At 41.1% G+C, this 13,794-nt stretch overlaps 1 protein-coding gene and 1 long non-coding RNA gene across 7 annotated transcripts in view; one reads left to right on the top strand and one right to left on the bottom strand.

Annotated features, from left to right (window-relative positions):
* The window catches only part of LOC140485708 (AP-3 complex subunit sigma-1), a 136,427-nt gene extending 125,105 nt beyond the window's left edge, over positions 1-11,322 (bottom strand). For 3 of the 6 annotated variants that reach the window (XM_072584147.1, XM_072584189.1, XM_072584173.1), the window contains exon 1: positions 10,583-10,793. In XM_072584147.1, the coding sequence (XP_072440248.1) occupies positions 10,583-10,651 (69 nt within the window). In that variant the 5' untranslated portion in view covers positions 10,652-10,793. Of the gene's footprint in view, positions 1-10,238; positions 10,425-10,582; positions 10,799-11,116 lie in introns of those variants that run through there. The other 3 variants (XM_072584181.1, XM_072584165.1, XM_072584156.1) reach the window with 3 other exon arrangements.
* LOC140485726 (uncharacterized) lies at positions 10,625-12,915 on the top strand. Its single transcript, XR_011962421.1, has 3 exons — positions 10,625-10,738; positions 11,532-11,665; positions 12,805-12,915. It is a non-coding gene; the product is annotated as an uncharacterized lncRNA (long non-coding RNA).
* Positions 12,916-13,794: the final 879 nt, after the last annotated feature.

The following is a 13,794-nucleotide window of genomic DNA, read 5'->3' as shown; positions in this document are numbered from 1 at the left end:
TTTGTTTACTGCCTTCCCTGTCTTGCCTGAATATTTTATATCCTAAATATTCAGCTGCCAATCTTGCCCTGCTCTTAATCATGCCTCAGTGACAGCAATGACATCATACTCCTAAGTTTTGATTTGTGCCCTCAACTCATCTTTGTGCATCAGACTTGACACATTAAAATTAATACATCATTCAATCTTGTCAAACTCCCCTGTGCATTAACTATCCTACAAGTTTTATGCCTTTCTAATTCACTTGTGGTCTCTTCTAATTGTGGTCATGAATCGCCCCATAGTGAACTTCTCTCAAAAGGTTCCCAACCCCTTGCCAAGTTAGTCTAAACCCTCCCTAACAGCACTAGTAAATATCCTGAAAACGATGCCGGTCCCAATCCAGCGCATGTGCAACTGGTCCACCTTGTACCGTGCTCACCATGTCCCAATGTCCCAGAAATTTTAAGCTCTCCCTCCTGTACCATCTCTCCAGCCATGCAATCACTTGAATTAATCTCCTATTTCTATCCTCACTAGCATGTGGCACCAGAAGCGACCCAGAGATACCACACAGATGTATAAAAATAACAATTTCCTAGCTCCCTAAACTCTGCTTGCAGAACCACATCCCTTTTTCTACCTATGCCATTGCTACCAATACATACTATGTTCGTTCAGCCTTTATGTCTAGACACACTACCTGTATATGTAGTCGCCAGGGACAACTGAAGCTTCCATGATTTGCTACAAGTAGAGAAGGAACATATCACTGGTGTGAGCTCTACTGTCATGTCTTCCCTTAAATTCCTTAGTCACTCCCTTTTTCTCAAAAAAACCTGTATAGGAGCAGTATAAACTTACTTCTCTTATGTTAACTTTACTTCCCTTTCCCTCCATTGCTCACTTATATTGCCTTGCCTTTCACTTATTTCTGTTGCTTCTCAGTTAGCCCCTTCTTCCAAAAGTACACTTTCTAACATTGTGAACCACTTCCCTGTCTTGTCACTGCTTGATTTTCTGTATCTCAGACCAGCAGCCCCCTGAAGCTGCAGCTGCCCTTCAGGATTCAATGAATGGCAAATGTTGAGAACAAACGTGGGAAAAGCTGACATGATCTCATCTTCAAACCATCAGATACACCTGCCCTTAAAAAGGACATGAGCAATTTCAGCACAATTTTCTTTAATATACAGTATAGTCCTGCCTTGACAGTGAAGATGCCCTCCATCACATGGTGCGCCAGAATCAACATGCTAAATTGGTCAGAATCAGAACCCATGTAACAGCTCAAAACTGGATACTCGAAATGTTTGAGGAATCAAGGCAATATGATAGAAGACAATTCTGCTGTAATGTGCAGTCATATGGTCTGGCATATTCAATCACTCATAATTCCAAATTATACAGAAGCACAATTGTTTTGGAGAGAGTACCATTGGGCATAAAAAAAATTGGGCTTTTCAGAATTATACAAGAGTGATGAATATGCCAGATCATATGACTGCACATTACAGCAGAATTGTCTTTTATCATATTGCTTTGATTCCTCAACACTTCTACATGTAATCTGTATAAAGGTAAATTGATAGATCTTGTTGGAATACAGGGAGAACTAGCCATTTGGATACAGAACTGGCTCAAAAAGTAGAAAACACAGGGTGGTGGGGGGTTGTTTTTCAGACTGGAGGCCTGTGACCAGTGGAGTGCCACCAGAATTGGTGCTGGGTCCTCTACTTTTCATCATTTACATAAATGTTTTGGATGTGAGCATAAGAGGTACAGTTAGTAAGTTTGCAGAGGACACCAAAACTGGGAGGTGTAGTAGACAGTGAAGAAGGTTACCTCAGATTACAATAGGATCTTGATCAGATGGGCCAGTGGGCAGATGGAGTTTAAGTTAGATAAATAAGAGGTGTTGCACTTTGGGAAAGCAAATTTTAATAGGACTTATACAATTCATGGTAAGGCCCTGGAGAGTGCTGTTGAACAAAGAGACCTTGGAGTGCAGGTGCATAGCTCCTTGAAAGTGGAGTCGCAGGATAGTGAAGGAGGCATTTAGTATGCTTTCCTTTATTGGTCAGAATATTGAGTACAGGACATTGGTTAGGCCACTGTTGGAATATCGTGTGCAATTCTGGTCTCTTTCCTATCGGAAAGTTGTTGTGAAACTTGAAAGGATTCAGAAAGGATTTACAAGGATGTTGCCAGAGTTGGAGGATTTGAGCTATAGGGAGAGGTTGAATAGGCTATGGATGCTTTCCCTGAAGCGTCGGAGGCTGAGGGGTGACCTTATAGAGAGTTGTAAAATATGAGGGGCATGGATAGGATAAATTGACAAAGTCTTCTCCCTGGGGTTGGGGAGTCCAGAACTAGAGGGCATAGGCTAGGTTGAGAGGAGAAAGATATAAAAGAGACTTAAGGGACAACTTTTTCATGCAGAAGGTGGTACATGTATGGAAAGAGCTGCCAGAGGAAGTGGTGGAGGCTAGTATAATTGCAACATTCAAATGGCATCTGGGTGGGTATATGAATAAGGAGGGTTTGGACGGATATAGGCCTGGTGCAGGCAGGTGAGACTAGATTGGGTTGGGATATCTGGTCGGCATGGACAAGTTGGACTGAACGGTCTGTTTCCACGCTATACATCTCTATGACTTTGAGTATCCAGTTTTGAGCTGTGAGATCGTTGTGAATCTGACCAATTTAGTGTTTTAATTCTGGCATACTGTATGATGGAGAGCACCTTAACTGTCAAGGCAGGACGACACTGTATCTTAAAGAAAATGTACTGAAATTGATCATGTGCTTTTTTTTAAAAAAGAGCAAGCATATCTCTGATGGTTTGAAGATGAGATCATGTCAGCTTTTCCAATGTTTGTTCTCAACATCTGCCTTTCATCGAGTCCTAGAAAATCGAGTAGTGACAAGACAGGAAAGTGGTTGTTTGATTGGTTCACAACTTTAGAAAGTGTATTTTTTGAAAAAGGGATTAACTGAGAAGTAACAGAAATAAGTCAAAGTCAAGGCCAACATAATATAAAGTGAGCAAAGTAGGGAAAGAGAAGTAAAGTTAACATACGAGAACTAAGTTTATACTACTCCTGTACAGGCATTTCACTACATGCATGAGGATAAAAGCTGAAGCAGCATGCTATACACAGGTACGAAATCCCACAATCAACAAATCATCAAGTTCTGCATTCTGAATACTGATAGTTGTGAATGGTGACGAACAATTAAAATGATTGAAGCATTCATGAGCATTCCCACTCTCAAACAATTTGAAAATCCTTCAAGGTAATGTAAAAAAAAAACCCGAAGCATTTGCAACCATCTACAATTAGGAAGGCCAAGATAATCCATCACAGCCACATACTAAAATGTCCAGCATTATAGTCAACAGACTTCAGCCAATTTGATTCCCACCAGGTGATACGTGGAAAATGCTGTGCTGGATACAGTAATGTCTATAATCCCTGACAACATTTTGGCTATATGCTCTAAAATTTATGCTCCAAAATGAGATGTGCCTCTAGCAAAGCTAAACAAGTACAGCCAGAACATCAATATGATAAAGTGGAAAATTGCCTCTGCATGTCCTGTCCATAAAAAGCAGGAAAAATCCAATCCAGCCAATTACCTTGTCATCATTTTAAATCAAAGTGATGAAAGCTATTGAGTGTTATCAAGCAGCACTTACATATTCACCAATGCTAGGTTTACATTCTAACAGGACCACACTGTTCCAAGCCACATTACAACTCATAGCGCAAACAAAGATTATGGATATGAATTCAAGAGTCAAAAGTGTCTGCTGTAAACATGGCAAAGAGAATGAAACAAGGTAGACTCAGATGTGACAAAGAACTGTAGTAAAATTGAAAGCAATGTGAATCACGGAATGGGCCTCTCTGGAGTGGTAGCTAACACAACAGGAAAATAGTTGTGGCTGCTTCAGTTGAGATCCTACTACTTGAATTTCTTACTGATATATCCATCCAACTGTCTTCAGCTGCTTCAGAAATAACTTCCCCCTACCAAAGATCAAAATCAAGAATATTTATTGATAATTGAGGGGTTTGGCTCCATTCACAACTCTGTAGAGTCTGTGCCACATGTAATAGGACCTGGGAAACATCCAGGGTTGGGCTGGAAGCGGGCATTCCACTTGTTCTATAAAAAAGGTCAGGTAATTAACATTTCAGAGTGGAAAGTTGAATCACTTCCTTTTGTCATTCAATGGAATTTCTATTACTGGACCGCCAAAACAACAGGAGAGTCATTACTAAACAAAAATTTGACTGGACTAGCTCCATTAATAATGCAGCTACAACAGCAAGTCAAAAGCAAGCCAACAATCTACAATGCACAAAGTCAGGAATATTATGCAATTTGCCTAGGTGTGAGTGAAGGCGCATTTAAAGTAAAAGAAAAGTTTATTTCTGACAAAGTGGTCCAAATGACTGACTCTCCATCAAACACCTGAAACTTTCATTTTTACCAACATGTGATAACTGTGGTTCATATCATCTACAAGATGCACAACTTGCCAAGGTTTTTTGACACAACATCCAGAACCTAGATTCTCCACCAAGTGCAGGAAATATATGTGAATACCATCATCTACAAATTTGTCTACAAGTCACTTAGCAGCCTGACTTAGAAGTAGGTTGCAGTTCTTTTATCACTGGCTCAAAATCCCGAAACTGTAAATGTATAAACACCACATGAGCAGCAGTAGTTCAAGATGGCTTACCATCACCTCCAGAGTAATTAGGGATGGACAACAAATGCTGACTTTGCGAGCAAAGCTCAGGACCCGTTAACACACAAAAGAAAAGCTTACAAGCAATTACTTAAAAAGATATTTAACATCCATTGAATAGGTCTTTAGTTTTAAAGTCTTATTCCATTGGCAGGCACTTCAGAAAATGCAACATTTATTCAGGTGTGCACGCAAGTATTAATATAGGTATGGTAATTAAGTCCTAATGAAGATCTCTAAACTTACTGGTATTGCTCAATATGCAAATGTATATTGTTCTTTGCATTTTTTAAATACCATTTCTAGCATTATGGTCAGAACATCAATGTATACAAATCGAACAGATCCTAGTGGCTCTGAAATCTCTATTACAGTCCAGTATAAACAAATTGCATTGAATTGTTGGAACAAAATGAAATAATATTTTGCAATCTGAACAATGAATGCAAGTACAGACATTTTAACAGAGAATTCAACTATTTATTACAGTGTAAACCAATTCTTAAATAATTGATATTTCAGACAAAGTTAGAATTACTGCTTTTCTCAACTGAGAAAGCTATTCAATTGAATGGATACAAAAATAACTGATCACGTGAGAATACATATACATTCAACTGTAACACCTTTGAAAACCATTTTATTTTGTGCAGTACTGTTTCACAAGCTGAAAAATCCCAGAGCTTAAAAATAAAGACATTTTCTATGAACACAGAAACCAAATAAACACTTTAATGACAACAGACAGGAAAGCATATCAAAGGTTTCCCTGGTTAGGCTAAAGTTAAAAGTCAATTATATGGGACTAAGCCTCAGAAATTGATACTGTATAGTATCACGAAGAAGGGCTCATGCCCGAAACGTCGATTCGCCTGCTCCTTGGATGCTGCCTGACCTGCTGCGCTTTTCCAGCAATACATTTTCAGCTCTGATCTCCAGCATCTGCAGTCCTCACTCTTTCCACTGTATAGTTTGTGTCAATGCAAATAAGTTCCCTCTCCAGACTGAAGCAAACTGTACAGCGCAATTTGGAAATAATTGCCAATGTTTATTTCGCGATTGTTAATCCACAAGTATATAGGCGGAAGTGGATCTGCAGATGCCGGCGATAACAACAGTGCTGGAAAAGCACAGCAGGTCAGGCAGCATCTGAGGAGCAGGAAAATTTACGTTTTGGGCAAAAAGCCCTTCTTGATAAAGGGCTTTGCCTGAAACGTCAATTTTTCCTGCTCCTCGGATGCTGCCTGCCCTGCTGTGCTTTTCTAGCACCACTCTAATCTTGAATCCACAAGAATATATTGAATGAATGGGTGAAAACTTAAAAGTTGCAAAAGAAATTTCCAGAACTCACCTGAACTGAACTTTGGTACGAGATGGAATACTACCTCCAGAGGTAGCCTCATTCTGTGACTTCATAATTGCAATTAGTTAATTTTAATAGTCAGAAGCAGCATATTGAATCACATGAAAAATTATGAAACTTGAAATGTTTGTAGTGGGAAAATAGCACATCATATCAGCGAATTATTAGAGCTACCGTGCTCCAGTAATTCATATTGTTCTGTTGACTGTCTATCACTTTTCAGTACCAACTTCAAACCGATAATTTGAAATGTAATTTCCATAATACTCTAAAATCAAATTATACAATAAATCTCAATCACTATGTATTTGTATCCAAAAATGTGAAAAATGAAATAATGTAATCAAAACTTTGAGGAAATGAAAAGTCAAAATTTACATGGTCCCGCCTCAGGCGACTGACTGTGTGGAGTTTGCACGTTCTCCCCGTGTCTGCGTGGGTTTCCTCCGGGTGCTCCGGTTTCCTCCCACAGTCCAAAAGATGTGCAGGTCAGGTGAATTGGCCACGCTAAATTGCCCATAGTGTTAGGTAAGGGGTAGATGTAGATGTAGGGGTAGGGGTATGGGTGGGTTACGCTTCGGCGGGGCGGTGTGGACTTGTTGGGCCGAAGGGCCTGTTTCCACACTGTAAGTAATCTAATCTAAAATGACTTGAGTAGACAAAAAAAAATTGAGCGCCTACAAGTTCAAACATTTAATATTGAAGACTATTAATTTAACTTTCGGTGGAAACAAGTAAATTAAACAGCAATTTTGACTGATAAATAGATATAACTTAATTATTAACAAGAAAAAAATAACTTTAAATTGAATTTTCAAAATCTGATTACACTGGGTGTACAAGACCTGAACTGTGATACAACTTTTTATGCCTTTCACCTAAATTACATTGATGCTATTGCTGCAGACGAGTTAGTATCAAAAACAACAATTGCAAAGAACCACTCAAAATACACATTATCCTATCTAAATTGTCTCAACTGTGCTAAATTGGTAACACTATCTCTCTACATCACAAGGTTCCAGGTTCATGCTGGCATGGATTAAGAATTGCTTAACAGAAAGAAACAGTAGGAATAAATAGGCCATTCTCAGGTTGGCAGGTTCTGAGTAGAGGGATACTGCAAGGATCAACAACTGGACTCAAGCTGTTCAAAATCTACATCAATGACTTATTTGTCGGGTCCAAGTGTGGACAATGTAAAACTGGGTGAGAATGTGTTGTGAGAATGATGCAAGGGTGTTTCAAAGGGATTTGGGCAAGCAGAATGAATGGATAAGAACATGACTGACGGAATATAATGTGGATAAGTCCAAGGTTATCCATTTCAGCAGGAAGAAGGTACATCATATTTCTTAAATGGTGAGAAACTGTAAGTGTTGGTATCCAAACTGACCTAGGTGTCCTTCTTCATAAGTAACTGAAAACTGAGGAGCAGATACAGTCTTCAATTAAGAAAGCAAATGGTAGATTAGCATTAATTACAAGAGATTAGCCTGTTCAGACATAAAGAGGAAATTTCCAATGAGTCACATTGAACTGGAAACATCATCAATTCTTTCCCCACAAGAGCTATTCAATCTATTGAAATCCTTGAGTACTTTATTTTATACCAGATCTGCTGCATCTGAAGAATTTTGCAATTGTATTTTGAAAAAGCAAATCAGGGCAGGACTTAAACATTTAAGGGTAAGGTCCTGGGGAGTGTTGCTAAACAAAGAGACCTTGGACTGCAGGTTCATAGTTCCTTGAAAGTAGAGTCATAGATAGACAGGATTGTAAAGGCAGCATTTGGCATGCTTGCCTTTATGGATCAGTACTTTGAGTATGAGAGTTGGAAAGTCATGTTGCAGCTGTACAGGACATTGATTAGGCTACTTTTGTTATACCATATGCAATTCTGGTCTTCATGCTATAGGAATATTGTTATGAAACTTGAAAGGGTTCAGAAAAGATTTACAAGGATGTTGCCAAAGTTGGAGTGTTTGAGCTACTGGGAGAGGTTGAAAAGGCTGGATCTATTTTCCCTGGAGTGTCGGAGGCTGAGGGGTGACCTTGTAGGGGTTTATAAAATCATAAGGGGCATGAATAGAGTGAATAGCCAAGGTCTTTTCTTCATGATAGTGGAGTCCAAAACTAGAAGGTATAGGTTTAAGGTGAGAGGGGAAAGATTTAATAGGGACCTAAGGGGTAACTTTTTCATGCAGAGGGTGGCACATGTATGGAATAAGTTGCCAGAGGAAGTGGTGGAAGATTGTACAATTACAACATTTAAATGTCATTGACATGGGTAAATGAATAGGAAGGGTTGAGACAGATATGGGCCAAATGCTGTCAAATGGGGCTAGATTAATTTGGGATATCTGGTCGGCATGGATGAGTTGGATTGAAGGGTCTGTTTCCATGCTGTACAACTCTATGACTCGAAGACATTGGGCCTGTATTCTCTAGAGTTTCAAAGAATGCGAGGAAATCTAATAGAATCTTGCAAAATTCTTAAAGGAATAAAGTCATAGAAATGTACAGCATGGAAACAGACCCTTCGGTCTAACCCATCCATGCCAACCAGATATCCCAACCCAATCTAGTCCCACCTGCCAGCACCTGGCCCATATCCCTCCAAACCCTTCCTATTCATATACCCATCCAAATGCCTCTTAAATGTTGCAATTGTACCAGCCTCCACCACATCCTCTGGCAGCTCATTCCATACACATACCACCCTCTGCATGAAAAAGTTGCCCCTTATATCTCTTTTATATCTTTCCCTTCTCACCCTAAACCTATGCCCTCTAGTTCTGGACTCCCCGACCCCAGGGAAAATACTTTGTCTACTTATCCTATCCATGCCCCTCAATTTTGTAAACCTCTATAAGGTCACCCCTCAGCCTCCGACGTTCCAGGGAAAACAGCCCCAGCCTGTTCAGCCTCTCCCTACGGATGTCTCCCCTGGCCTGCAGATCTAAACCAAGGCACAGAGTCTAAAGATAAGGGAAAAGCATTAAGATGAGGAAGAATTCCTTGATTCAAGAGTGACAAATCTTTGGTGTTCTCCGCCCTAGTGGGCTTTGGAAACTCAGTAATTGTATATAGTCGAGACAGAGATTTGGTTGATTTTTCAATACTAATTACATCAATGGATATGTGGATAGTGTGTAAAAAAAAAGATATTGAGGTAGATTATCAGCGCTGTTCTAACAAGGGGCTAAATGGCTTACTCCTGCTCCTTCTCCAAAGGTCAAGGATAAAAGTATAAGTTAACACACCACATCTGTCAAGAGGTAATGTTAAACTGAGAATGATCTGCTTTCTAAGCTGGTATATTTAAAAAATTCCATGACATTTTTTTTGAAGAGCAACAAGGGAGTGATCTTGTGTGTCCTGGCCAATATCAACAGATTCAAAAACATAATTTCTGAATTATTGCATGACTATTTGTGGGAACTTGCTGTGTACAAAGTGGCTGCTAAGTGTCCTTCAGTGCAACAGATACCATATAAGTTCTGACAAAGGTTCTGACTGGAAAGTTAACTCTGATTTTCTCTACAGATGATGCCATCCTCCAGCACTTTTTGTTTGTGTTACAGTCTACACCTTATTGGCTGCAAAGCACTTTAGTACTTCATAAATGCAGTATCTGCTATAGTAATTAGGGTCTCATTAGATTTTTTTTGGTGGGAATACTAGAATTCTATACCCACCAATGTAATGCCTATCCCGTTCCAACTCTCCGACGATCACAAACTCAACATTAACTACTGATGCACCATGACTTCAGAGCCCTATCCCTCAGTAGCTCCTCTTCTAATTGGAAAGCAACCATCACAGCGTAGCCACTATTGGATTTAAATGGATACCACTTTTCCAATATTCAGTTCGGAAACTAATGCCTTCGATAAACTCAAAGCTATTTCGGCCCTTTAAATAACACATGTTCCTTTGGTATTATTCTTCCTCGCTGAACTTTACATGTTTGTTTTTCTTGAGCTCATACATTAAAGTGTTTCGTGCAGCTGATGTCTGCTAAGACGTACCTGAAAGCTGCAGTCTGGCAATTACAGGTACTTACATCAGGAAGGATAACCTGAAGAACAGCATTTAGGAGACACTTCGAAACATTCCTCGTACCTCTACTTTGGAATATTCGGTACAGCGCATTGAAATGAAGTCTGGTGGCATCTGTACACTAACAGGTATGAAGAGGCAATCCTGGAATTGAAAATAAACTGTGCGAGCCCCAGAGGACGAACTGTACCGCTGTGACTGCCTTATACAGAAACTCACTCTGAGCAGACCACTTCCCTGTGATAACGCCAGTCTGCTCCTAGCGCGAGCGCTACTTTGAAATGTGGCCTGGAGCGCGTGCCCGGTTTGGGGGGGGGGGGGGGAGGGTCACTCTCCCAACGGATCGCACGCGGAAGTTGACAGTTTAACGGTCGCTGCGATCTCGGCCCTCTCTCCCTCATACTCACATAGCGCTCATAGAACTTGGAGAGTCGCGGCTTGCCGTGGTTGTTAAATATCAGGATGGCTTTAATCATGTCGACTGGATTGCGCTCTTCCCGAAACACCTACTGCCAGTGAGAATCGAAGCGGAATTTCTCCGAAACATGAACGTACGGACAGAGGTGGGTGGGATCGAATCCGAAACGAACTGTCCGTCACAGGAAACTCCCCCATCTGCCAGCCCTTACATGGTGACGGCAACCGCCACCGTTCAGGAAAGGCAGCAGAAAGTCGTTGCGCTTTTTCGAAACGCCTAATGAATGGTTTTCGGGGGTAACTTTAGGAACACCCGATTTAGTTCCTGAATGGGAAGTTTTTTTGAAAAAAAGATCGTAAATTCAAGACGTTTTAGTATTGGCTTAAGATAACAAATAAAGCTTTTCACGTGATTTATTTTTGCAGTGGTGGGCGCTAGACTTCTGGTTTATTAGGGTATCTGTGATTTCACAGTCTTCTGTAGGTATTTGCTACCGCATTGAGTAAAGCGAATACATACTTACCGGCCTTCATTGACCCGTTTTATTAGTACATTCCGTCGGATTATCACATTTCCAAAAGTCAAAATCAGGGCACGATGAAAAGCTTTGGGCAGGCAGGACTCCAGGATGATTGACTTCCTTTCGCACAATGACTGTGGGTGGGGTGGAGATCGAAGTGGACATCTGGAATATGTCCGAGCAGAGTTGTTTTTCATCAATACATAAGAGTTATACAGCACGGAATGTGTCTTCAGTCCAACTCGTCCACGCCGAATAGATATCTAAGGACAGTATTCTAAAAGTGGCCTCAACAATGTTATCACGAATTCGCAACTCCTATACTCAGTGCATTGCCCAATGAAAGCAAGGGTACCAAGTGCCTTCCCCACCACCCTGTCTATCTCACTTCCAAGGAACTCTGTACTTGTACCTTTAGGTCGCTTTGTTCAGCAACACTTCCTCGGGATTTGGAGATAGTGAGCACTGCAGACGCTGGAAAGTCAGGGTGGATAAACAGTGGAGCTGGGAAAAAGCACAGCAAGTCAAGGAGCATCAGAGGAGATGTTTCAGGTCAGAATCATTCGTCAGGACTGAGGGAGAGGAAGGGAAGGGGGTTGAGAAATAAATACCAGGAAAGGGGTTGGGCTGGGGGAAGGTGGCAGGGATGGTGGTACGTGGATGAGGCAGATGCTGAGGAAGGAGACATGGCTGTAGTAGTGAGTTTGTTTTAGTATGTGGTCAAAGAGCTTCAGAGTGGAGGAGTTGACCAGGGGTTGCAGTGGGAGAAAGACCCACTGAGGCCTCTGCAAAGGGAGAAAGAAAAGTTCAAGTTTGGCATCCTTGGTATAGGCTTTGCAGTATGGTTTTCAGCAACTTGGAGGTGTGAGAACTGTAGATGCTGGAGAGTCAGTGATAAAGAGTGGAGCTGGAAAAAGCACAAGTCAACCAGCATTAGAGGAGAAGGGGAGTCAATGTTTCAAATTGGAATTTTTCTTCAGGATGGGGGGTGAGGGAAGGGGGCTGAGAAATAAATGGGGCTGGGGGAAAGGTGGGTGGGGTGGCGATAGGCGGATGAGGCAGATGCTGAGGAAGGAGACGTGGCTGTAGCAGAGGGTTGGTTAGGCCATTTTTGGAATATTGCATGCAGTTCTGGTCTCCTTCCTATTGGAAGGATGTTGTGATACTCGAAAGGGTTCAGAAAAGGTTTACAGGATGTTGTCAGGGTTGAAGGATTTGAGCTATAGGGGAGGTTGAACAGGCTGGGGCTGTTTTCCCTGGAGCGTTGGAGGCTGAGGGGTGACCTTATAGAGGTTAATAAAATCATGAGGGGCATGGATAGGATAAATAGACAAAGCATTTTCCCTGGGGTCGGGGAGTCCAGAACTAGAGGGCATAGGTTTAGGGTGAGAAAGGAAAGATATAAAAGAGACCCAAGGGGCAACATTTTCATGCAGAGGATGGTATGTGTATGGAATGAACTTCCAGAGGAAGTGGAAGAGGCTAGTATAACTGCAACATTTAAAAGGCATCTGGATGGTTATATGAATAGGAAGGGTTTTGAGAGATATGGGTGGTTGCTGGCAGGTGGGACTAGATTGGGTTAGGACATCTGGTCGGCATGGATGGGTTGGACTGAAGGGTCTGTTTCTGTGCTATACATCTCTATGACTCTATGACTCTTACCTGTATTCCAATGCACTCCTGTCTAGACTTCCACATTCCTGATGATGGTCTTTTGCCCGAAACGTCGATTTTCCTGCTTCTCGGATGCTGCCTGACCTGCTGTGTTTTGCCAGCACCACTCTAATCTAGACTCTGGGTTCCAGCATCTGCACTCCTTGTTTTTATCTTCCACATTCTACCCATTGCTAACTTGAGGTCATCCAAATAAAAGCAAAAAGTGCTGAAAAAATTCAGAAGATCTGGCTGTATTTGTGGACAGAGAAATAGAGTTAATACCCTGAGCCTGATGTCTCTTCATATTTCAGATTTCCAGCATCCACAGTATGCTGCTTTTATTTGAGGTTACCTGCTGCCTCTTCCTACTTGTACCAAGTCATTGTCATTTATCATCTCTTGTCTGTTAGCTTACATTGGCTCCTGGTCACGCAACATTGTGATTTTAAAATTGTCATCCTTCAAATAGGATTTTCAAATCTCTCTTTGGCTTGTCACTTTCCCAATTTTTGTCAACTCCTCTAACCTCCACATGTGAGTTCATCTGTCTCTGGTCTCTTGAGCACCACTGTATTGTTTCAACACTAATTTCAACATTACAGCATTAGTTGCCCAGGGGGTAAGCTCCTGAATTTCTTCTTACACCTCTTCCCTATCTATGTCACTTTTCTCCTTTAACAGAATCCTTAAAAAAAAACCTCTATGAACAAACATCTGGTCTACTGACCTAACGTTTCCCAATATGGCTCATTGTCATATCTTGTTCATAATGCTTTTGTAGGGTCTCTTGGGATGTTTTATCACTTCAAAGGCACTTTATAAAATTAATTGTTGTATTCCAGCCAACCGCAAAGTTATGAAGAGTTTCAGTATGAAAGAAATAACCAGGGGGTTGCAGTGAGAGAGAGAGAGAGACCCACTGAGATCTTTTGCGGAGGGATTTGTAAAACTTCTTCAAGTATTTCAGCAATTTGGAGTTAGTGCGAACTCAAATTGCTGAAGTTTTCACTATCTCCAAGTTG

The sequence above is a fragment of the Chiloscyllium punctatum genome, chromosome 2 (assembly GCF_047496795.1).
Source record: "Chiloscyllium punctatum isolate Juve2018m chromosome 2, sChiPun1.3, whole genome shotgun sequence".
Taxonomy (NCBI): domain Eukaryota; kingdom Metazoa; phylum Chordata; class Chondrichthyes; order Orectolobiformes; family Hemiscylliidae; genus Chiloscyllium; species Chiloscyllium punctatum.
The sequence above is the reverse complement of the archived record's forward strand: the minus strand, read 5'-3'. Positions and strand labels throughout refer to the sequence as shown.